Source organism: Sus scrofa, chromosome 6 (genome assembly GCF_054392235.1).
Source record: "Sus scrofa isolate SSC_HxYL_T2T_F1_AM1 chromosome 6, Sscrofa_HxYL_maternal_Yorkshire_Landrace_v2.0, whole genome shotgun sequence".
NCBI classification, from domain to species: Eukaryota; Metazoa; Chordata; class Mammalia; order Artiodactyla; family Suidae; genus Sus; species Sus scrofa.
The window spans coordinates 63,821,457-63,844,123 of record NC_139388.1 but is presented as its reverse complement, the minus strand read 5'-3'; the positions used below and the strand labels follow the sequence as shown (position 1 = coordinate 63,844,123).

Here is a 22,667-nt window from a genome sequence, read left to right as displayed (position 1 = left end):
GGATTCGTTAACCACTGAGCCATGACGGGAACTCCTCTTCTCAGAGTTAGTGCAGCAGCCTCCTCCCTGGGCTCTCCGCCTCTGCCCTCATCCCCCTTCACTCTCATCTCCACCCAGCAGTCAGAGTGACCTGGAAAGACCTGAGTCAGACACAGCGTTGCTCTGCTCCAACACTGCAGTGGCTCCCTCTTCCCTCAGAGACAAGACCACAGTCCCAACCAGGCCCTGCAGGACACCCCCTCCCCAAGCCCGGGCACACCCTCTTGGCCTCCTGGCACTGCCTCGACTCTGCTAGGCCTTCGTTCCAGCGGTTCCCCAGGCCCAGAACGCTCTTCCCAGATAAGCTGGTCGCTTACTTCCTGTGTTCACGTGACACCTGCTTCGCGAGGCCTCCCTGGCCCCCTGGCTTCCGCATAACCTGTCCCCCCAGCCCCTCCCTGCCCTACTTCTCTCTTCTCCCACAGCACTCCCTCCCTCCTAACACAGCAGGTATTTTACTTATTTGCCAGGTTTCACCTTTGTGCCCAGCCTTCCTCACCACAGTGAGCTCCACAAGAGCAAGGATCTTTGTCTCTCTGCGGACAGAGCCCAAGCGCCCAGAAGGCTGCCTGGCACATGGCAGGTGCTCAGTAGGTACTGGCTGAAGGAGCGCCTTGATCTGTCTGGCACTCTGCTAGGGGCGAAGGACAGAGTCCCCGATCTGCTGGGGCAGCACTCGTCAGAGGATCAGGGACCAAAAATAAGTATTCATTCCAATGGACCAGGAAGAACGAGGGAGACGTGAACAAAGCAGAGGAGGAGAGGTGAGGGCTCCTCTGAGAGGTGACATTATAAGGTGAGTCTAGGCCATGAGGGGGACAAGGAGAGAACAGGTGGGGGGGGGGCCTCTCCAGGCATGGGGGACACAGATGTGACATCCTCAGGTCAGACAGAGGAAGGCCAAGGGGGCCTCAGGGCGAGGGTGCGTATGGATCTTGTGGGAGTTTCGGATGCCTTCAGAATGCGGCGTGTTGGGGGCTCTTGAAAGCTTTTCAGCAGAGGTGGGGCCTGTGGGCATTTCAAGCTCAGGTAAAGGGCAGCCTTCCCAGACGGCGAACTCCAGCCATAAGCGAAGTCCGATTGGCACACAGCCACCCCCTTCCATCTCCTACGCTGCTCCGACGCGACGGCAGCAGAACAGAGCAGGGTGGGACAGAGAAGAACGCCCAGCAAAGGCAAGAACTTTACTGAGCCGCGCAGACCCCAATTTTAAGACGACGGGCAATTCCTAACTTTTCCCTCAGGCCCTGACTTCGCCGATTCCCATCAGGCCTCCCATCCCCACTGCCACCAACCTGCTGGAAGCTGCCATCACCTCCAGGGGCCTCTCTCTGTCCCTGCCCACCGCCCAGTCAAAACCTCCACTGGCTCCCCAGGGCTTGCAAACAACACCTGGCCCACCTGGGCCTAGGCCAGTGGGGCAACGGCTGCCCCTCTTACCTCTGTCGTCAGCACCTCTGACCCGGCCTCCTAGGGGTGACCTAAACACACCATCCACTCACCTCGCCTTTGCATGGACTGTTCCCTTTTCTGGAATGCTCTTCTTTTTTTTTTTTGCTTATCAGGACCCCACCTGCAGCATATGGAAGTTCCCAGGCCAAGAGGTGATGCCGAGCTACAGCTGCCGGCCTACACCACAGCCATGGCAAGGCCAGATCCAAGCCACATCTGCGAGCTACACCCCAGCTCACCGCAAGGCCGGACCTTTAACCCACTGAGCGAAGCCAGGGATGGAACCCCCATCCTCATGGATATTCGTCGGATTCATTTCTCCTGCGCCACATGGGAACTCCCTGGAATGCTCTTCACCTAGACCTTCCTGCAGCCGCCATCATCCTGCCTCAGACCCCCGCCCCCTCCCTTCCTACGCCCCTGGCCCCGACTTACTGTTCGGCAAAGGCTGTGTTCCTGGCGGGGTACACTGGCTCACTGTCTGGTTCTCCAGGAGCGCGGGGTGCTGTCCCTTTTACACTCTGCTGCATCCCCACAGCATCCTGCCTGCCCCATGGTAGGTGCTCAGAAAAAGCGGACTGAATGCATGCGGGAGTCCGGGGGGCATCCCACGACACGCGCCCCACAGGGCCGTGGCAAGGGCTCGGGGGACCCCGGCGGCGCGGGCCCGGTCAGCGCGGAGGACGCCACCACCGCTCCCCGGTTCGCCATAAGTCACCGTCGGCTGGGACAGCTCAGCTGCACCGCCGCCTCTGCTTGTCCCCACGGGGGACCCTGGGCAAGTCACTCGACCCCCCTCTTCCTTCGGGGTCCTCGTGTGTTAACGGGGCGGGAAGGTCCGCATTCAGCGGGCGGAACCTGCAGGTCGGGTGCGGGGCGCCCGCGCGCCCCTCCGGCGCACGAAGACCGCGAGGCTGTGGGAGTCTCGGCACCGTCCTGCTCCCTCTTCCTGAAGCTGGGCCCCCGACGGGACACCGTGGCCCAGCTGGACGCTCCGCTCCGGGGCTGAGCGGCCCTGAGGCGGGCGCCGCGGCCGCACCGCACCGGGGCCAGGCAGGCCGCGCAGCTCCTCGGCCTCCGGCTCTCCGGACAGGGTCCCCCCGGGGCACCCCGGGCCGCTTCCCCCGACAGGCGGAGGGAGCCCCGGCCGGGGCGCGGCCGGCCGGGGGCCCTGGTCAGTCACAAGAAGGACCGCGCCCTGAACAAGGCCAGGGGACTCTTCCTCTTCTCACAGGAGTAAACTGACGCCCGGCGTCGCAACCGAGGCCTGGCCGGGGCCAGAGGTCACACATGGGGGTGGGGGTGGGGCCGGTCGTGGAACCTCTGCCAACACAGGACACGGGTCATAGGTCATTGCCAGCACAAAATGGCGCCTCGCAGAAATACGTCTATCAATTCGCGGTGCCCACCCCCGCCACAGGCTGAGGAAGGGGCGCAGGCGTCCGGGCACACTCATCTGCATACACAGAAACGAACGAAGTTAATTGGCTGCGAGCGCCTGGGTCCGCGGTAGGGAGGACTCCCATTGGTTGCTCTCCAATTCTCCCGTTCCCTACTGGAGAAGGCCCCAGTACGCCTTCTCCAGTAGGGATTGGCCTCCGCGTGTCTCATGACGCCACGCCACGATTGCGCGTCCCCATTGGCCGGACCGCCTTCCATCATCCTTTTAAAACCCCTCAAGTCCCGCCTCTCTTTGCTCGGCTCGGGCTCCCGGGTCGACCGTTAGTCGCGTGCGCGATTTCCTGGGCGTCAGGGCGCGAGCGCGTACGCCGGCGTTTCATTCAAACGGACCAATCAGCGGTCGCGTCACCCTTCCCGTTCTCTTCTCTACTTCCCCTTTTCTACCTCTCCTTTCTCCTGGATTTCCTCCCTGACCCCCGTGCGCACGTATTGGCCAGCCTGCCCCGCGCCCCCTCCCCAGTTTCTCCTGCTCTTGCCCGCAGTTTGTCGAAAGGGAGCGAGCTCGTCGAACGCCAAGGAGTGTGCGCACTGACGTCACGAGTCGAGGCGCGGCGCGAGGGGCCCCGAGGGGGCGAGGCCTGTGGGCGGATATAAAAGGGCGGCGGTGTGCGCGCGGCCGGCTTAGTGCGGTCGGGCGCCCGGGGCGGGTTTACCTGCTCAGGCGGTGTGTGGCGGTCGTCGGAGGCAGTGGGGCGCGGAGCCGGGCCGCTGGGGCCTCCCCAGGGCCGCAGCGGCGGCAATTGGGCCCCCCGCCCCAGCCAGCGGCCGGAGAGCGCAGGAAGGGGGCCGGGGGGACCCGCCCCCGGCCGGCCGCAGTCATGGTGAGCGTCGCGTCCGGGCCTGTTGGGGGGGGGGGGGCGGTCAGGGCCCTCCTGGAGGAGGAGATGGGGTCTCAGGAGCATCTCTCTGGCGGCTGGGGGATTGGATGGCCCAGTTGGGGGTCCTGGGTTAGGGCTGGGCCCAGGGGCCCTCCTGTAGGCGGAGCGGGAGGGGAAGGCCCAGCTGAGCTCCGGGAAGGGCTCCGGGCTTTCGGGCCTGCCCGTGGGTGTTCCGGGAGTAACGACACTCCGCCGCCATCTCCAGGCCGGAGCTGGGGTTTCCAGGATGGTCTTCCCAAGTTGAGGTGTGGAAGGACACCGGGGTAGGGCTCGGGCCTACCCGGGACCACTGGGGGTCCGTATGTGGGGCTACGAATGGGCTTTAGGGACTTATGGGGAAGGTGGAGTCATCCGCCAGACCTTGGAGATCCGCTCCATTCCTAATGGGAGATTCACCTGAAGCCATCGCCTGAAGCACCCTGGATTGGGAGTGTCTGGGAGCTCGGGGTGATTGGCCAGACTAGGACTGCAGGGGCAAGAAAAGTAGGGCGGCCACCGCATCCTAGGTCCTGCAGGAGGCCCCAGGACCAAAGGCCCATGGCTCGCCCCCTTTTTTCCACATCTAGAACTCCAATGTGGAGAACCTACCCCCGCACATTATCCGCCTGGTGTACAAAGAGGTGACGACACTGACAGCTGACCCACCTGATGGCATCAAGGTCTTCCCCAACGAGGAGGACCTCACTGACCTGCAGGTCACCATCGAGGGCCCTGGTGAGTGTGGGTGAGGGAGGTGCGCTTCCTAAATCCTTGGCATCCTTGGAGCGGGAATAGGAAGCTCTCAGTATAAGGTGGGCTGCCAGACCTGTGACGGGCACACCTGGTACGCATGGTGCTCATGGGCTGCAGGGCGGGAAATCGCAGTTGTGTATACTTTCTCTGAGAGAATTGAGAGAAAATCCTGGGGGTCCTATCTGGTTTGGGTGTCCTCACACCCAGAAGTATGGGAAGGAATTGAGTGGAATTGGGAAGAGGGTGCCAGGACGTGGGAATGGTGTCTGAGAGGCCTGGGGGGGCGGGCTAGACGATTGCAAATTCCTTCCTGCTGTCAGTGTCAGGGGCTTTGAAGACCAAGCAGAGAACAAGCCAGGTGCAGTCTGGCGGGCAGAGGGCAGTAACAAGCAAATGAGTACCTGTGATCGTTGGACCACACACAGTGGTTCAGCGTGTTACTGCGTGTGTGCTACATTTCACTTATTAGTGGAATTTCTCTTAATCTCAGCGCCGAGCAAGTGATGAAGGACCTAGATGGGAGTTCGGCTTGTAGGGAAGGATCAGGGCGGACTTCTCCAGGGGTGTCGGTTAGAGTGTGTTGATGGGTCCCCAGAGGTTTTTGGCCGACTCCGTGTGTACCTTACGGGAACAGGAAGGAGGGAGACTAGAGAAGCTTCTAGGGGACATATTTCAGTGTTTGTAGGCTTTTTTCTAAGGAGTTTGGAAAGGAAGGGGCTGGTGGGTGTAAAACAGGGGTAATGGGTGCCTCAGAGTTCCTTTGACCAGTGAGGACGGGGCTGGGGGCCAGAAGGCAGAGGCGGTCGGGAAGCTCTTGACCATTGCTAGTGTCCACAGGTGAGAGGAGTGACCAGACTTGGAGGTAGGGTCAGATTCAGGAGAGGACCTGAGGTCAGCTGCCCAGGCTGCTGATGGGTTGGATGTGGGGGCTGAGGCATGAGGATGTTTGTCTGGCGGGGAGACTGTGGAGTTGACAGCTGTCTTGGCATTGGCCTAGCAGGCTTCCAAATAGCTGTGGGTGTGCATGGCCTTGCCACTTGGCAGGGGTGGGGGGGGAGAGGCATCCCATGGGTGGGAACCACAAGCCAAGGGGTTACCTCTGAGGTGGGGGGGTGCCTCCTGGGAACCCAGTCCTCTCGCCCTCTCCAGAATGCCTGCCCTGAGCCTAGTCGGTGGAGACTGCCCTTTAGGGCTTTTCAGGGTGCCCAGGAGACCTGAGCCTCCTGACCCAGTTGTCCCCTTCCCCGTCCCTTGCCTTCCAGAGGGGACCCCATACGCCGGAGGCCTCTTCCGCATGAAACTCCTGCTGGGGAAGGACTTTCCTGCCTCCCCACCCAAGGGCTACTTCCTGACCAAGATCTTCCACCCAAATGTGGGCGCCAACGGTGAGATCTGTGTCAACGTGCTCAAGAGGGACTGGACAGCTGAGCTGGGCATCCGGCATGTGCTGCTGGTGAGTTAGGGCTGGGCCTGGCCTTCCTCCTGGATGTCCTGGGGACGGCCAAGTCACAGAGCCTTGTTTCTTTTGTTTTTGTTGTTTTTTTGCCTTTTCTAGGGCCACCCCCATGGCATATGGAGGTTCCCAGGCTAGGGGTCAAATCGGAGCTGCAGCCACCGGCTGCACTGGCTGCCAGGGCCACAGCAATGCGGGATCCGAGCCGCGTCTGCCACCTGCACCACAGCTCACGGCAACGCCGGATCGTTAACCCACCAAGCAAGGGCAGGGATCCAACCCGCAACCTCATGGTTCCTAGTTGGATTCGTTAACCACTGCGCCATGACGGGAACTCCTGTTGCTTTTTTTTTTTTTTTTTTTTTTTTTTTGTCTTTTGTCTTTTGTTGTTGTTGCTATTTCTTGGGCCGCTCCCACGGCATATGGAGGTTCCCAGGCTAGGGGTCGAATCGGAGCTGTAGCCACCAGCCTACGCCAGAGCCACAGCAACGTGGGATCCGCGTCTGCAACCTACACCACAGCTCACGGCAACACCAGATTGTTAACCCACTCAGCAAGGGCAGGGACCGAACCCGAAACCTCATGGTTCTTAGTCGGATTCATTAACCACTGCGCCACGACGGGAACTCCGTGTTGCTTATTTTTTTAATGGCCGTATCTGTGGCATGTGGAACTCCCCGGGCTAATGATTGAATCCCAGGTGAAGCTGCAGCAATGCTGGATGCTTTGAACCTACTGCACTGGGCTGGGGATGGAACCCGCCCTGTCACAGAGGCAACGCTGGATCCTTAACCCACTGAGCCACAGTGGGAACCCTTGCTTCTTTTTTAAAGTCAGTACTGAAGTGGTTGAGGGCTACAGCTTTCCAGCTTCTCTGGCAGTGCCCAGACAGCTTTGCTGTGGAGCAGGTGATGGTTTGTGGGATGCAGGCCTGGTCGGGGGTGAAATGAGCATGCAGTGCGTTGGTGTCCAGCAGTCACAGCTCATGCAGCCGTCCATCCACACTGCAGGCATCTCAACGAGGGGGACTTTGATCTTCTGGGGACGTGTTTAATTGTCACAGCTGGGGTGCTCCCAGCACCTCGTGGGTGGAGACAGGGAAGCTGCTACACACCCTGCACCACAGGGCGGCCCCCACGGAGAGCCCCCCAGGCCTGAGTCAGGGGGCTGACGGGGAGACCCCGCAACTGCTTCCATGTTCCAGGTCCCAGAGGCTACTTAAAGCCTGGGGGTCACCTGCTGCCCCTCCTCCCGTCTCAAGAATTAGATATTTTATTAAAGACTGAATTTCTAACGAGCCCCTGGGGTAGATGGTAGGGAGGGTGGGGAATTGGGGTTTCCTGCAGGGCACTGGGGAGGATCAAGCACCAGAGTAAACAGACCCCAGCCTTTCCCTCCTCTCTGTGGAGTGGCAGTGGCAGCTGCCGGGGACCCTAGAGATGAGCTCGCAGGGTAACTGAGTGTCCTCAGTGATCCCTGGGGCCTGCGGTGCAGGGCCCAGGCCGGGCTCAGCCAGGCCTCCGGTTGTGGGATGTGCTGGTCAGAGTCAGGGTGTGGACGTTCCCTTGTGGCGCAGCAGGTTAGGGATCTGGCGTTGTCACTACAGTGGCTTGGGTAATTGCTGTGGTGTGGGTTCGAACTCTGTCCTAGGAACTTCCACATGCCACAAGCAGGGAAAAGAAAAGAAGAAAAAAAGAAAAACCAGACGTGGCTTAGGGGCCACAGCTGTCTGTGTAGACTCACCCAGAGGGTCACATCTCAGCCTCCAAGAGTGCTGAAGCCTCCTCCTTAGACTGCCCTCTGGTGTCCCTCGGGCACATCCTTTTGTGCCCTGTGCCTGTCTCTTGGGTGAGGCCTGCCCAGCTCGGTCTGTGGTTCTGTGCTTGGGATTCCTCCTAAAGCCAGTGGCGGCTCTGGGCTCAAGCGTCCTCCCGTGGTGTGGAAAGGCGGAGCTCTGGGGTCCCCAAGACCCTGGCGTGAGTTCCTCATTGTCCGCTCACTTCCCCGGTGACCTTGGGCACGTCACCTGCCTCTGTGGCTGAGGTCTCAGTCACTGATCCAGCGGCCTGCGCCAGTGTGACCTGGGCAGATGGGCCATCTCGGGGAACACTGTTGGAGCGGAGGGAGCAGCCAGTGCGGAGGCCAGGAGGCCAGATGTGGGCGGCCCTCGGCCCCCCTGACCCCGGGCCCTCTTCTCCGCAGACCATCAAGTGCCTGCTGATCCACCCAAACCCCGAGTCTGCCCTCAACGAGGAGGCTGGCCGCCTGCTCCTGGAGAACTATGAGGAGTACGCCGCCCGCGCGCGCCTGCTCACTGAGATCCACGGGGGCTCGGGCGGGCCCAGTGGTGGGAGGGCCGAGGCCAGCCGGGCCCTGGCCAGCGGGGCTGCCGCTTCCCCCACGGAGCCCATGGCCCCTGGGGGCCCGGGAGGGGCCGAGGGTCCCATGGCCAAGAAACATGCTGGCGAGCGAGATAAGAAGCTGGCCGCCAAGAAAAAGACGGACAAGAAGCGGGCGCTGCGGCGGCTGTAGCGGGCTCTCCTCCCCCACCCCCCACCCGACCCCAACTCTTCTCTAATAAGTTATTTAAATTATGGCTGGGGTGGGGGAGGGCGTGGGGGCACTGGGACCTGGATTTGTTTTTCTAAATAAAGTTGGAAAGGCAGCTGCTGTGCCTGCACCATGCTGCCCTTGAGCAGTGGGCGCCCTGGCCTCTGAGGCTCAGCGCAGGGCCCTCAGCTGGGGGTTGTGGGGGTGTCTCCTGCGGGGCCCTGGCGGCGTCCCTGCCCAGGATGGCCAGGCAACGGGTGTGGGGTGTGCTGCAGCTCTGCCCAGAGAGCATGTTCCTTGGAAGGTCCGTTCAGCGTGGCAGATCCCAGGCTTGGCTCACAGTTTGTGTGTGGTGGGCTGGTCACTGCTCCAGTTTCAGAGGTGACACCAAGGGACCACCGGGCACACAGGCCGTTACTTCCTGGGGTCTGCCTGCTCATGGTTGGTGGGTTTCAGTTCTTGGGGTTGTAGGGCCTGAGGGCTACCCCAGAGTCCCCATTTATGGCTGACCCGTTCCTTTTGATCGGATGAGGCTGCCCAGGCAGTCTGATTGCAGCAACCTGTCCCTGATGGCAGTTCTGTCCTCACTCCAAGGGTGGGAGGCGGTGAGGGCAGGTCTGCTTCTGCCCACAGTGGCTGCCCTGGGGCATGGCCCCTCTCCCTGCCCTGTTTCTCCATCTGCAGGTTGGCAGTCACTGTACCTGTTGGACTGTTGAGGGTCAGGGGTGTGGGCGAAGCCTGGGCAGATGTCCATGTCCTCAGCTGGTGGGGAGCGGTGGGCCTTAGCAGAAACCAGGAATGGTGTAGACAGCCTGACAGCAGGCTGAGCTGGGCCACAGGACACAATTCTCTTGTGGCACAGCAGGTTAAGGATTTGGTGTCACTGCAGCAGCCCGGGTCGTTGCTGTGGTGCAGGTTCAATCTCTGGCCCAGGAGCCTCGACACGCCACAGGTGCAGTCAAAATTATCAAAATACAGGAGTTCTCGTCATGGTACAGGGGAAACGAATCTGACTGGGAACCACGAGGTTGCAGGTTCAATCCCTATCCTTGGCTCAGCGGGTCAAGGATCCGGTGTGGCTGTGGCTGTGGCTGTGGTGTAGGCTGGCAGCAATAGCTCCGATTGGACCCCTAGCCTGGGAACCTCCTTATGCCATGGGAGTGTCCCTAAAATCAAAATACAAAGAAAGGAGAGCCTGTCTCCTCAGACTGGTGCATGAATTTTCATAGTTGCTTCCTTTCTAATAAGGAAAATCTGGAAATAACCCAAGTGTTTATCAACAGATGAATGAGTAAGGAATTAAGAATTCACGCAGTGGAGGATTTAGCAAAACAATGATACATATAACCATGCGGAATGAAGCCAGATACACAAGGCTGCAAAATATCTGATTCTACTTGTGAAATTCTGCAACAGGCAAAGTTAGGAAAGGCCAACAGCACATCGCTGGCTGGCTGGGACCAGGGAGGACACCCAGATCTTGATTGTGGTGGAGGTCATGTGGGTGCATAATTTTGTCAAGACTTAATACTTAAATACTTAAAATACTTAATACTTAAAATGGGAGTTCCCAGCATGGCTCAGTGGTTAACAAACCTGACTGGCATCCATGAGGACGTAGGTTCGATTCCTGGCCTTGCTCAGTGGGTTAAGGATCTGGCATTGCTGTGAGCTGTAGTGCAGGTTGCAGACATGGCTCAGATCCCACTTGGCTGTGGTTGTGGTGCAGGCCGGCAGCTACAGCTCCGATTGGACCCCTAGCCTGGGAACCTCCATGTGTCATGGGTGTGGCCCTAAAAAGAGGGGAAAAAAATTTAGTAATACTTAAAACAGATGTATTTGTGAGTCTCAATTTGAAATCAAGAACTGCTTCTCTAAAGCAGAACGAAAGACAAGGCAGGGGGATAGAAGACACACAACCAAAAGGGACAGGTCCAGACAATATGCAAAGAGCGGCACATCGGTGGCGAGAGCACCACGCAAGCACTTCCCAAAGGAGGAACTCCCAGTGACTGCCAGGCACGGGCAGAGGTGCCCAAGGTCATTAGGGACGGGAGCGGAATGCAGTGTGAGCCAAGGTGGAGGCCACCACAGTGCTGCTGTGAAGTCCTGTGGGCCACATGCTGCTCGGGGCGCAGCGACACAGTGAGATGCTACGAGGTTGAAGGCATCAATACCTCATTGCTTAGTATTCCTGCACAGGTACCTTGGGCTGCAAGCCCACGTCTGTCCTAAGTGCAGAGAGTACAAACGTGCTGGTACATTCAAGAGCAACACTCCACAACACAAAGGTAATGAACCATCACTACCTGCAGCAGCATGGAAAAGCCCAGCCCAACAAGCCAGTCACAAGGCCTCGCTTGAAGAATGGCCAAACCCAGCTCAGAGGAAGAGCTGTAACAAGACTGTTTCCCTAAAGCTGGGGATACGGTTACCTGTTCCCAGCAAGGAGCTTGGGGTGGGGGGTGGGGGTGTGTAAGTGTCGGGTGTGTGTCTGCTCCATTCCAGAGCAGGAAGAAGCCTGCTATGTAGACGGGCCAAGCTCCAAGACACAGTAAGTGAAAAAGCAACATGCAAATGCTGCAACAGGTTAAGCTGCTCTGTTTCTGTTCACTTTCTTTTTGGCCAAGCCCCTGGCATGTGGAAGCTCCCCGGCCAGGGATGGAACCCACACCACAGCAGCGACCTGGGCTGCTGCAGTGAAAATGCCAGATCCTTAACCCGATGAGCCACTAGGGAACTCCTAATCAACTTTTTTTGATTTACAGGAAAATTGTGCACTCAGCATCCCCCCATTGCTGCATCTCGTCCATAAATACCCCAGGCAGAGATGCTAAAATAAATATGCTGGTTCTGCTGTTAGAGCCTAGCTAAGGGCCAGGCTCTCAAAGCCCACAAGTGGGTAACTGTGAACAGTTTTCAAGACAAAACAAGAAACACAGTGGGGCGGTCAGATCTGGGGCTCCGAGGCTGTCTTCAAACCACGTGTTTTTTCATGACTTTAAAGAATACATTTTATTCTAGCAAATGACCAGAAGAGAAACAAAGGGATTTTAAAAATTCCTGGACAGGACTGAAACTGCCTAGAGGAAATGCAGCAGAGAACACAATATTCACAGAACTCACACAGACTGCAAGCCACGGGTGGCAGCGTGTATGGATTTGTTCTCAAAGTGCTATGAAAAACACAAGCATCATTCTGTGTGCAAAACCATTCATTTGCACAAGGAAGATGCGTGGGCTTGTCCTGGCAGGGCATGTTACGAGCTTTCTGCACAAACTTCAACAGCCTTAGAAAGCAGCATCTGTTAATATGCATGTGTCCCAGCACAGAGGTTGAGGGATTTCCTCAAGGTTGCACAGCCAGGGAGTGAGGGGACCAAGCAGGATCTGACGTATCCTACAGATGGAAATACAATCAAGGCCAGTCCCTTGCGTGGACAGAGCTTGCCACTGCTCTGAGCGACCTTGCGCGGGGCAGCTGCCAGGGGTGTGCCCTACCCTCATTCTGCAGACATTCCCTGGGTTAGCACTGGAGACACAGCAGCCAACCAAGATCTCTGCTTTGTGCAGGCTTGAAGAATCACACATACAGGGAAAACTAAGGCAGAGACTCCTGACCCAACCAAATGCCCACAGGTAGGAACTAGCAGACCTGGAACTGGAACCAAGGGAGACTGGCCCCTAGCCCAGGGGGTCTGCTGTGGGTAGCGGGGTGATGGGAGGGCAGGACGCAGGGGCTGGGGGCTTCCTTCTCAGCACTCGCTTCTCATCCCACTGCCTCCTGTTCCTGCTGAGAAGTGAGTCTCACTGCAGTTCCCTGGCTTGTGTTGGTTTTCCTCTCGCAGCTTTCCAGATTTTTCCCTTTGTTTTTGGTGTTCAGCACTTTCACTGAGTCTGGGAATTCATGATTTAACATCTCACATTAATCTCTTATCTCTGCTTTTCCAATTTCCGCACTGAAACATGAATTGTGAGAAAACAAACTGAATAGACGGGTCCACACCAATCATGTCTCCCTCCCAGCTCTCCCGTCCCAGGAGGGAGGCAGGAGGATGGGGCTTAGAGCTTCTGCAGCACTGGAGACTCCGGAAGCAAAGACAGACACCGGCTTCCACCTCACCTGTGCCCGCCTGACCCCTGCTGTGGTCTCCTCAGCCCGGCCACCCCAATGGGCTGGCCACCCGCAGGGGCAGAGGCCCACTGACTGAGGCTGTCACAGATGCGGAAACAGAGGCCACAGGGGGAGTTACCTTGGGGGCCCAGGTGACCAGCCGGACTCCAAGTGGGCTAAGGGCCTACAGCAGGGATCTGGGGCAGACCACCAACCACCACTCAACGCTCACGGCTGCGTGGGCCTCAGACCTGCTTTTTCAACATCCAGCACTCACCTGGCTCACCAGCACAGCACACTCAGCAGCTGGACACCAGTGCTGGAGAGAAACAAAGCTGGCCAGGGAAGGGTCTCCACTTTAGAGTAGTCAGGAGAGACCTCAAGGCCCACTGGGGGAACAGGACACATTGCCCAGGCTGAGAAACAAGTGCAGGTGGCTGGAGGCAGAACTGCAGGGAGTGGAGGGACAGCGAGGGGCCAGGTGTCCCGGAGGAAACAAGGCGGAAGTGGGCTGGGGGATGCCGAGCGGGCTTCAGGTCACCTGACAGAGTTCCACCAGGATCCCACTCCTGGGGTTGAGAACAGACCCCAGGGCGAGGCGAAATGGCCCAGGGGAGGCAGAAGGTTTGGCGGGTCATCCGGTTCCTGCCCATTGCTTGGAAAGGCTGGAGGGGAATGGAGCTTGGGTGTGCCTGGGTGTGTGGTCAGCCAGAACTGCTGCTCCCTGCCCCGATGCAAAGCTGTGCGGTGCTGACATGGTGCTGGTCTCTGCACTGGGTCCCCATGGCGTGGTCTGTGAGCCCACGCCATGGCCAAGGCCGCCACCGGGAAGCAAGCCAGAGCCACCTGAGATCTGGTGGTCAGAGAAGGCAGAGCTGTGCGAGGAAGACGCAGCCTGGGGGAAGGGTGGCAAGAGAGGCTGCAAAGAGTTGGGGAGCTGGGGGGAGAGGCTGCACAAGTGCACTCCCGGTGCAGCAGCAGGTGCAGGTCCAGTCAGCCCGCTGGGTTTTTAGCCAAGAACAGCCTGTTTAGTAAGAACATGGCTGCTGGCGGGCAGCCTGGGGCTGTCGCCTTCCTCCTGGGTGGTTGGTGCAGCCTAAGCTCCCTTCTCCAAGACAGAGTCACAGGTTCCAGATTTATGAGCCGCACTAGTGCGGGTGCTGCCTTCCATCTCAGACAAGCAGAGTTGGGCACCCTGGGCCCTGAACACAATGGGGGCCCTGACAGCTCTGTCCACCCTGCCCGAGGACACTCACTGCATCTGCAGTCCCCTGGAGAGGCTCCTGTGCTGCTCCAGAACCCATGTGGGTAGGAGGCCCACTGGCATGGGCATGCCAGAAAAGACCCTCCCCACCCCAGCTCCCACTGGAGTATTCAGGCCACCCCAAGAGAAACACGTGGTCTACAGCTGGGCTCCCACACAGCAAATGCTTCCACCTTTGCAGGCCACACTGCCAACACAACCACAAAACTATAAACACAGAAGAACACTCAGGAGATTGAGGCTGTTAAAAACCAACCCCTTTAGGTCCTTCTTGAAGCTCTGTCACGCATTAGCAGGCTGTGAGAATGTGATGCTCCAGACCCAACACTGTGCGGCCCCGTGTGGTCCCAGTGGGTGGGAGAAGGCCTGGGGACGGGGCCTGGGTGAGAGACGCAGGGGGCAGGGCACAGGAGCTGCACGCACCCGAAGGCAAGGAGAAGACTGTTGTCTTTATTGCTTTGGGGAAGGGCAGGGCTCAGGCGCTCTTGGTGGGGCGGGTCCGCTTCCTCTTCACCATCACTGGCTTCTGGCTGCGCAGGATGGCGCTGGCTCTGCGGATGGCGGCCTGGGAGGCAAGGCTGGCTCAGTGCACCCACCCCACGAGCTGGGACCCTGCCCCACTCCAGGAGGATAATGGTGCCCCTTCTCCAGAAAGCCGCCCCTCCCAGCACTGGCTGGGCTCTCTGGGCGCCCACGGAGTCACCCCCCGTACCTGCCACGGCCTCACTGGGCTCCCACTCACCATGCGCAAATCCGGGCGGTACTTGTTCTTTCGGATCATGTGCCGGATGCTGCTGAGAGTGGCTCGGGCGTTCTTGTTGATGGTGGTCCGCACGTAGGAAGTGGCCGGCTTTCGCTGGCCTGGTGGGAGAAGGGAGAAGAGAGCCCCCAGGGGTCAGTCGGGTGGTCTGGTCCTCTGTGCCCACCCCTAGTGCGAGGGTACGATCTCACCCAGAGGACCTGGGTGGGTGCCTGGGCTGTGTGAGCCTGCACATGGTGCCCCATCTCTGGGCATCAATTTATAGGACGATGGCAGGCGAGGCCCAGCACCTGTACAGGTGTGTCTTCCCCACCCAGCTGTGCAGACACAGCACTGCTCGTCTCACAGCACAGATTTAGAAGCAGAAGCAACGGGGACTCCCTTGTCCACATGCACACAGCAGTTATCAGAATCTGAGAAGCCCAGCTGAGGCGGGCATTCGCAGCACTATGGCAGCCAGGGAGTGGGCACTCCCCAGAAAGCAGCTCTGGCTCCTCTCCCTTCTGCACCCTCCAGGGCCCAAGACAACTCCTCTGCACCAAATGTCTAATACGCCACACTGTGAGGCCTGGCTCTGATGCTGGGGTGATGCTGGACCACGGGAAGACCAGGGGCAATTAAGAGTCCTAGGGTAAGCCCTCACCTGAGCACAAGTGAGCCTGGACTCCACTGCCCAGGATAAAAGAAAAACACCCCCTTTACCGTGTCACAGGGCTGATGGGGTCCCACGCTCCTGGTTTCCCCCAAGAAGCCAAGGACCCATGCCATAGAGAAGGTTTATGTTACCTCCTCAGGTCAAGCCAGTTTCTGACTACCCAGAAAGGGCCACCCGACAATTCAAGAAGAGAAAGCAAAGCCTTGGGGGCTCAACACACCAGAACAGGGTTCTCAGGAGTGTGGGAAGCTGGGAAGCTCAACAGCACAAGGAACTGGCTGCTCGTGGGGCTGCTTCGCAGGGAAGGGGCTATCCCTTCCCCTCTGAGATGGAGGCAACAGGTGTGGTCACTGCTGTCACTGAACCAAGACACTGGACTCAACCCAAACGGAAACTGGCCCTCACAAGAGACGGAGGAAAAACTTTTCCTATCTCAAACCCTCCACCCCGAAAAACAAAAAGATAGCTGTGATACCCTGCCTCTTCTTGACTCCGAGTCTAAATAAAAAGGCCTGGCCGCGCCTGAGAGCGGTTTAGGGGGGTGGGAGGCTAAGCATCCCTTCTGAGTCCTTGCAGCCACAAAGGGGGTCACGCCACTGCCTCAGACCCAAGCTGTCACTTCCTACACGTGGGAGCTAGAAAGGCCCCCACCTGTCTGCCCAATTTTCCCACCCTTTGAGACTGACATTCACTGAGCTGTTTTAAAGACTTATCCTAAACACAACACTGAATCATACCTCCCCGAAACATAAATCCTGGTGAGGGGACAACTTGAGGACCTATTCATGACTTTTCAAACGATGAAACAAGCAAAGCAGCCTGGCCAGCTCATACAGGGGGAGGGCAAGCTTGAAGAGCCAGCTTCCCAGGCAACTGTCCTGACCCCAAGAAACCTTAGTGCTGCTGCCCGACACTGAGAAACCATAGCTCCTCGCCCGTGTGGGGGGGTCTGTCGCCCGGCCGAGCCAGGGCAGATGCTTACCGGATCTCCGCTTCATCACCACCACGACCCCTTTGCCGTCCGCCGCCGGCTCCACGCCCACGGTCTTGTGGTGAATCAGCCCGTTGTAGCGGAAGGAGTTGCGGGCCTTCAGGTTATTGGGTTCCTGGGAAGCGGGACACATGGCGGTCGCGAAAGGGGCCAGGGCCCAGCGGTCGTAAAGGTCCCTCCCTCAGACCCAGGCGTCGGGGCCCCACTTACGGTGCTGTACGTCTGCTTGTTCCTCTTGATGAGGAAGCTGGAGCAGTTCCGCACCACCATCCATTGCAGGTGCGCGGACATAACGGCAGCTGCGGAGGAAGGGGCCCGGGAAATGTCAAGGGAGCAGCAGGCCGACGGTGAACAACAGGGGAAGGCCGCGTGTGGGGACCTGGGGAATGGGGGAACCGTGTGGGCCGAGAGCGCTTAGAAATCTGCCAGGCGGGGCTGGGCGGCCTAAGGTAGAGGAGCTGAACTTAGGCGGCCGAGACTACGAGCGACAAGAAAATGAAAATGCACAGCGACCTAGGGCGGCGGGGCTCGGGGGCAGCCAGGGAGGCGAGCGGCGCAGCGAGAGAGGCCAGGCAAGGGCACAGACCCACGGCGGCGGGCGCGAGACGGCCACGCGGGCGGACAAGAGGCCGCACCTCACCTCCTCTCCGTGCGGCGGCCGGAGACGGAAAGAGACACGCCGGGGGCGGAGCGACGCTTTTAATACCCACACGCATTTCCGCTTCCTCTCTGGGCACGCGCGTCGACTGTCCCCCGCCTCTCCCCTCCCGTCTCCGAACCAGCTCGGCAACGCTCGGCTATTTCCGCCAGCCCGTCGCAAAACCCTTCGGGGATTTTCGGAACTCTTCGGCTAGGGACCCGAGGGCGTGTTCTCGACGCGGAAGGGGACAGTTTGGATAGCCCTTCTTGTGTTGTCGGAAGCCCACGGCTGGGTTTCCGATTGTGTCCACCTCTAGAAGCCCCACGGCCCCTTCCTCAGCGGCCTCTTCCAATATTGCCACCCATTGCTGGCCACAGAATGGATGCTCAACTCAATAAATATTTGTTTTATGAAGGAACGTGAGAGTGCCTGAACTATTAAAACCTAGCTCTGCTCCATAGTCTTCGGGTGCTTCCAGTCTTCTTCGTAGGCCCTCGGCTATTCCCGAAGAAGGTAGTTAAGTAGTTTCGGACATTTTCGAAACTCTCCGGAAACGCTCTTCGGAGGGGCGGCCGCCTTCCCACTTATTGGCCCGTGCCCCTTCGGATCTGCTCGGAAACAGTCGATCTCCAATCGGCTACGTTCGGAACCCCTCGGCTAACTCCAGGAACCCCCTGTTATTTCCCCCTCCCCAGGGCCGTCTTAAAATTAAATCCAGAGCTATTTGAGTCTAGAGAGAAGCCTGACGGAACCTTCTCGCAGACTGTCTCCGCAGGGAACCGTGGATTTCCTCTTAAGGGCGAGTTGCGTTTGGAGGAAAAGATTTGTCTGGGAAAGCTCTTGGTTCCTTGAGGGTTTCCATACTTGTTTGCCCTGCCTCTTCCCTGTGCCCCGCGGCCTCCCCCATCCTCCTCCAGCCTGCCCCATGTCACCTGTTACACTTTATAGACGTTTGTTTTCTGTCGTCAGGGTCATCTTTAAGGAGCAGGAACCTTGCCTGATATATCTCTGTGTCTTCGGCCTGACCAGCACAGAGACTCCAAGGGAACAAAAGGAATGACAGTCCCTTGGCACCCCATTAGCGCGCTTTGATGTGATCATGTCCAGCAACTCCTCGAGGGGAGGGCAGGGACCTTGTCTGGTCCATCTCTCTGTGCACCTGGACTTCGCGAGTAATACATCCTGAGAGTCTAAAGACCCCAGGAGAAACCTGAGCCAACGGGAATGTTGGGGGTTACCCTCCTGCCTTCATCACGGAGCTCTGATCCGATGGTGGCGGCAGAGTTCCTGTGAGTGTCTGATCCGCCTTTGCGATCATTAATCATTCGCTCTGGGCCACACAGGAGGCCGGCAGTGACTGAGAGCAGCCTCAGCTCCACGGAGCCGTTTCCTTCCTTAAGGCACTCTGTTGACTCCCTGCCTCCCAGAGTTCCTTGAGGTTCAGGGCCTTGTCTGATCCTTCTTTTTCACCCCATCTGTTCCCACTGGTGCACCGGGGGCGGAGGCGCCTGGAGGTAGGCACTGAACAGAAACTATGCTCGGGCTCCCAGAGCGCCCTACGTTGCCTCCACTAGAACACCCTGAATTTTGACCATGCGCTGCTCCGAGTTCCTTGGGATACAGAGGCCGCACGCATCTTTGCGTCCCGCTGTTCCCAGCATAGGCTTCTGAAGGCCAGGTCCTGCCCAGAAAACACAGCTAGATCGCCTCCGGGCCAGGCCAGTCTGTACTGCTCAGGTGACCAGGCGGGAGCCGGGCACACCTGGCGCGGTCCCCTGACCCCGCCCCGGGCCGGGCCGCGCCCGGAACGCGGAAAGCTCTCGGTCGGAGCCAGCGGCGGCGGCGGCGGCGGAGCACGGCCATGGCGGCGGCGCCGGCGGTAGGCGCCTCGCAGGGGGCCCCGCCGGGCGCACCGTTCCCGCCGGCGGGCGCGCCGGTGCCCTCGTCCGGCCTGGGCCGCTGCCGGATGGCGCTGCTCCTCGCCGTGGCGCTGGACGTGGCGGGCATGGCGGCGCTGCTGACCGGCGTGTTCGCGCAGCTGCAGGTGCGCGGCCGGGACTTCGGCGACCTGCTCATCTACTCGGGCGCGCTGCTCGTCTTCCTGAGCCTGCTCGGCTGGATCCTCTGGTACACCGGCAACATCGAGATCTCGCGCCAGGAGCTCGAGCGCGACTACGGCCTGCGGCCCTCGGCGCTCGCCCGCCTCGCGCGAAAGCTCTCCCGCCGCTGGTCGGCGCCAGCTTCCTCCGCGGCGGGCCGGCGCGCCGCGCCCGGCTCCCGGGGAGCGCGCCGCGCCGCCCGCACGCCCCCGCCGCCGGCCGCCGGCTCCCGCCGCGTGCGCCTGCAGCTCGCCACGCTCGAGGCCGGGCCTGGGGCAGCGGGTGCGGGCACCGAGTGAGCCCGAGGTGAGGGGCGGGACGGGCGGGACGGGGTGCAAGGCAGAGGCGGGAAAGGGAGGGACGCCGGGGAGAGAGAGAGAGAGAGAGAGAGAGAGAGAGGGCAGCAGGAGAGACTGTAGAACAGTGGGCGAGATGGAGAGCTATCCTGGGAGGGCGAGATGGAAATGGAGAGAGGGAGCGATGGAGGCGGTGACAGTGGGGACAGAAAGGCGGCAGAGGTCCAGAGTGGGGAAGGAGGGAAGCACAGAGCAGCAGAGATCCAGAGGATGAAGTCCCAGAGACAGGGGCAGAGTCGGAGATTCAGATGGGCGGAGGACAGGAGAGTCGCCATTACTCCTCCAGCGCCTCGGAGCTCTGTCCCCGTGCTCCAGTTCCCAGGCACACCAGGTCCCATTTCCCATTTTATGCTGGCATTGTAACAGAATCTCTGAGGTCACTGCTATTATTATCCCCCTGCCGGGGAGGGCACTGAAGCCCCTAAGGAGCCCCCTCCTGCCCAAGGGAGCACTCCCCGGTGTGCACCCCTCTGCCAAAGACCTGCTGTGGCTCCCCGTTGCCCTCTGGTTAAATCCTAGCCACTCCCTCGCTGGGTGCCACCCCCCCATTTCAGCCCCACATCTCCTGCCTTCTCTGCACTTATGACATCCCTCCGTCCACACCACCTGGCCTCTGTCCGTGCCTTCACCTGTACCACCAGTGCCCTTGATGTCTATACTCCACACAGAAAACCTGCCATGTGTCTTTTAAGATTAACTCAACTCCAGTGCCTTTCTGTGGTCTTCACGTTGTCTGAGTTACCCTTTTTATTTGTATCACCGTGTGTTATATCTGTGTTTGCTGATACTGTCTCTCCCTCCCAAGAGCAAGGCCCTTGAAGGGAAGGCCTGGGCCTCTGGCCTTTGTTCTCAGCACTCTCCAGCCAAGAGTGAACCCAGGAAATCAGAGTTTGATCATGGGGTCGGTGGGTGGGTGGATGGATGGATAGTTGGGTTGGTGGATGGAGAGATGGATGAATGGATGGATTGGTTAATGGATGGGTAGATGGAGTTCTGGACACTAGGTGATTGGACTGAATGAATGGATAGAGGGATAAAGGACGAACTGGTTGAGGGGGAAATAGGTGGATGTGGTTGGACTGCTGAATAGATGAGTGATGGCTAGAATTGGCTGATGGATGGATGTGATGAATGGTAGATGGGTGAATGGGTGGTGGGATGGATGTTTGGGCAGGTGGGTAGGTAGTTAGATAAGAGGATAGATAGATGCTTTGGTTAGTGGGTGGATGGGTAAGTGGAACGATGGACAGATGAGTGACTGAATCAGTTTCTCAAATGGGGATTCCATAAAAGCATTAAATCCTAATGTCAGAGTTCCTGCTGTGGCTCTGCAGCAACGAACCTGCCTGGTATTCATGAGGACACAGGTTCGATCTCTGGCCTTGCTCAGTGGGTTAAGGATCTGGCCTTGCGGTGAGCTGCAGTGTAGGTCTCAGACACAGCTTGGATCTGGTGTGGCTGTGGCTGTGGCCTAGACCAGCAGCTGCAGCTCTGATCCGACGCCTCACTGGGAACTTCATACGCAGTGGTACAGCCCTGAAAGAAAGAAAAAAAAATCTTAACGTCCTAAGACATTCTCTGTAGGTGATGAATTATCTTTCCTCCTGTGTGTCCTCATATGCATCCAGAATGATACTAGTTATACATCCTTCTTTGTGAGACTTTAAAAAATAGTTACTCCAATCTGATGCTATGTTCTGTGGTTCAGATGAGGAAACAGCTTAAGATGGACAGATTATGCTTAGGTGAAGCATGAGGTCACACAAAATTTGGCATACAATGCAGAAATCACCAGCTGTGGTTAAAATTACCCCTTGCCCCAAAGTCTAATACAGTTGGGCGGACCTCTGCTGCTAGAACCACCTGCCAGAAACTGGCCAAGCTCACCAGCCTGGATGCCCCTCTTAGAAGGAAAATGGGCTTGTCCAAACACATGACTCTATAATGGGCAGGGTGAGGTGCTTCCAACACTTGAGGGACCAAGAATTGGAATTTTGATAGAGGGACCTAGAGTTCCCTGGTGGTTCACTGGGTTAAGGATCTGGCATTGTCACTGTGGTGGCTTATGCACGGGTTTGGTCTCTGGCCCTGGAACTTCTGCATGCTGAGTGTGACAAAACAAAAACAAAAACAAAAATAGCTACCTGTAGGTCCTGGCTTTGATCACTCCCCTCTCCCTCTGGGAGCACAATTGGTTGAGAAAATGTGTGTAGCCAACCCCGTCTCCCTTTGTGTTCTCTGTCTCTGCCTATCTCTTTGTCCCTGTGGCTGTCCCTCTCTGTCTCCCGTGTCTCTTTTCATCTTTGTGCCTCTGTCCTTCCTGCGACATGTCCCTGTCTCTCTCTCCCTGCCTCTCACACCCCACCTCGTACCACCAGGTTCCAGTGAGTTAAAGACACACTGGCTGCAGCACATCAGGGCAGGGAGGAATGAGGGAGAAGTGAGTGAGCGTGTGAGTCCACTGTGGGGGCTGAAGCAGGAGGAAAGGGCTCCTCCCCTGGCCGGTGGACCAGGGATGTAGGGACACAAGCAAGGGTCCGGAGCAGCTACTAAGCCCACCCTCCCTCCCACACAGGAACACACGGCCCCGCCTGTCAGGACCCGACTGAGATGTGCAGCTGCCCCCAGCATCAGCCGGCGGCCAGGATGCCTACCTGCCCTCCATCTACCCTCCCCTGGATAAATGGCTCTGCCTCACAGCACTGCATGTCTGTCTGGGGAGGGCCGGCGCTGGGGCAGGGGTGGACCTAGGAGCCTGGCTTCAAGCTCTCCCCTTACCCGGGGGGACAGGAGTGGGGGACAAGGATCTCAAGCTGAGACCCAGGCCCTGGGTCCAGACCTCCATCAGCCCAGGCTCCTCTGTTAGTTCGAAGTCCCTCAGGAGGCAAACGGAGGGGCAAGTTGGACACGCAAGGCATTTATTCGGGAAAATACCTATGGAGGTATTTGGTGTGGGTCTGTCCCCTGAGAAAGCAGAGGGGGAGGAAAGGGGGCTGAGCAGGAGGTGTCTTGAACTGTCATGAACGTCCAAGAAAGTTTCCGCCCCACCGGGGAGTGCGAGGGCTTTGGTGGGAGGCATGGCAAGTGAGGGCAGAGGGCGGCGGGGTCCCGAGGGCTGGCAGCAGAGGCTGTCAGGCAGTGGCAGCAGAGTTGAGTGGCACGGCTGCCTTCTCATTCTAGGCCACCCCCAACTCACCCCAACCCGCTCAGCCCAGGCCCCCAT

The 22,667-nt window shown here is 58.8% G+C and overlaps 4 protein-coding genes across 12 annotated transcripts in view; 2 read left to right on the top strand and 2 right to left on the bottom strand.

The window, feature by feature from the left end:
- The window catches only part of ZNF628 (zinc finger protein 628), a 66,170-nt gene extending 64,107 nt beyond the window's left edge, over window positions 1-2,063 (bottom strand). For both annotated transcript variants that reach the window (XM_084962148.1, XM_084962153.1), the window contains exon 1: window positions 1,927-2,063. The gene's annotated coding sequence lies outside the window, so the exon portion shown is untranslated. The remainder of the gene's footprint in view (window positions 1-1,926) is intronic.
- A 14-nt stretch (window positions 2,064-2,077) lies between these two features.
- UBE2S (ubiquitin conjugating enzyme E2 S) lies at window positions 2,078-8,680 on the top strand. Its single transcript, XM_021095037.2, has 6 exons — window positions 2,078-2,269; window positions 2,585-2,698; window positions 3,435-3,773; window positions 4,397-4,544; window positions 5,825-6,015; window positions 8,218-8,680. Exons 1-6 carry the CDS (start codon window positions 2,078-2,080, stop codon window positions 8,545-8,547), a joined length of 1,314 nt encoding a protein of 437 aa, XP_020950696.2. The 3' UTR covers window positions 8,548-8,680.
- Window positions 8,681-14,372: 5,692 nt separating this feature from the next.
- On the bottom strand, window positions 14,373-18,711 carry RPL28 (ribosomal protein L28). Of its 8 annotated transcripts, none has more exons than XM_021095010.2 (5): window positions 16,990-18,711; window positions 16,560-16,648; window positions 16,341-16,464; window positions 14,686-14,804; window positions 14,373-14,508 (listed from the first exon to the last, which is right to left on the bottom strand). In XM_021095010.2, the coding sequence occupies exons 1-5, from the start codon at window positions 17,063-17,065 to the stop codon at window positions 14,419-14,421; spliced, it is 498 nt and encodes a 165-aa protein (XP_020950669.1). In that variant the 5' UTR covers window positions 17,066-18,711; the 3' UTR covers window positions 14,373-14,418. The 8 variants fall into 8 exon arrangements, with proteins under 8 accessions (XP_020950669.1, XP_020950673.2, XP_020950668.2 ...); XM_021095014.2 differs by having other exon boundaries at window positions 16,560-16,728; window positions 16,863-17,080; XM_021095009.2 differs by having other exon boundaries at window positions 16,936-17,080.
- Window positions 18,712-18,777: 66 nt separating this feature from the next.
- TMEM238 (transmembrane protein 238) lies at window positions 18,778-22,146 on the top strand. Its single transcript, XM_021095016.2, has 2 exons — window positions 18,778-19,394; window positions 22,020-22,146. Exon 1 carries the CDS (start codon window positions 18,851-18,853, stop codon window positions 19,385-19,387), a length of 537 nt encoding a protein of 178 aa, XP_020950675.1. The 5' UTR covers window positions 18,778-18,850; the 3' UTR covers window positions 19,388-19,394; window positions 22,020-22,146.
- Window positions 22,147-22,667: the final 521 nt, after the last annotated feature.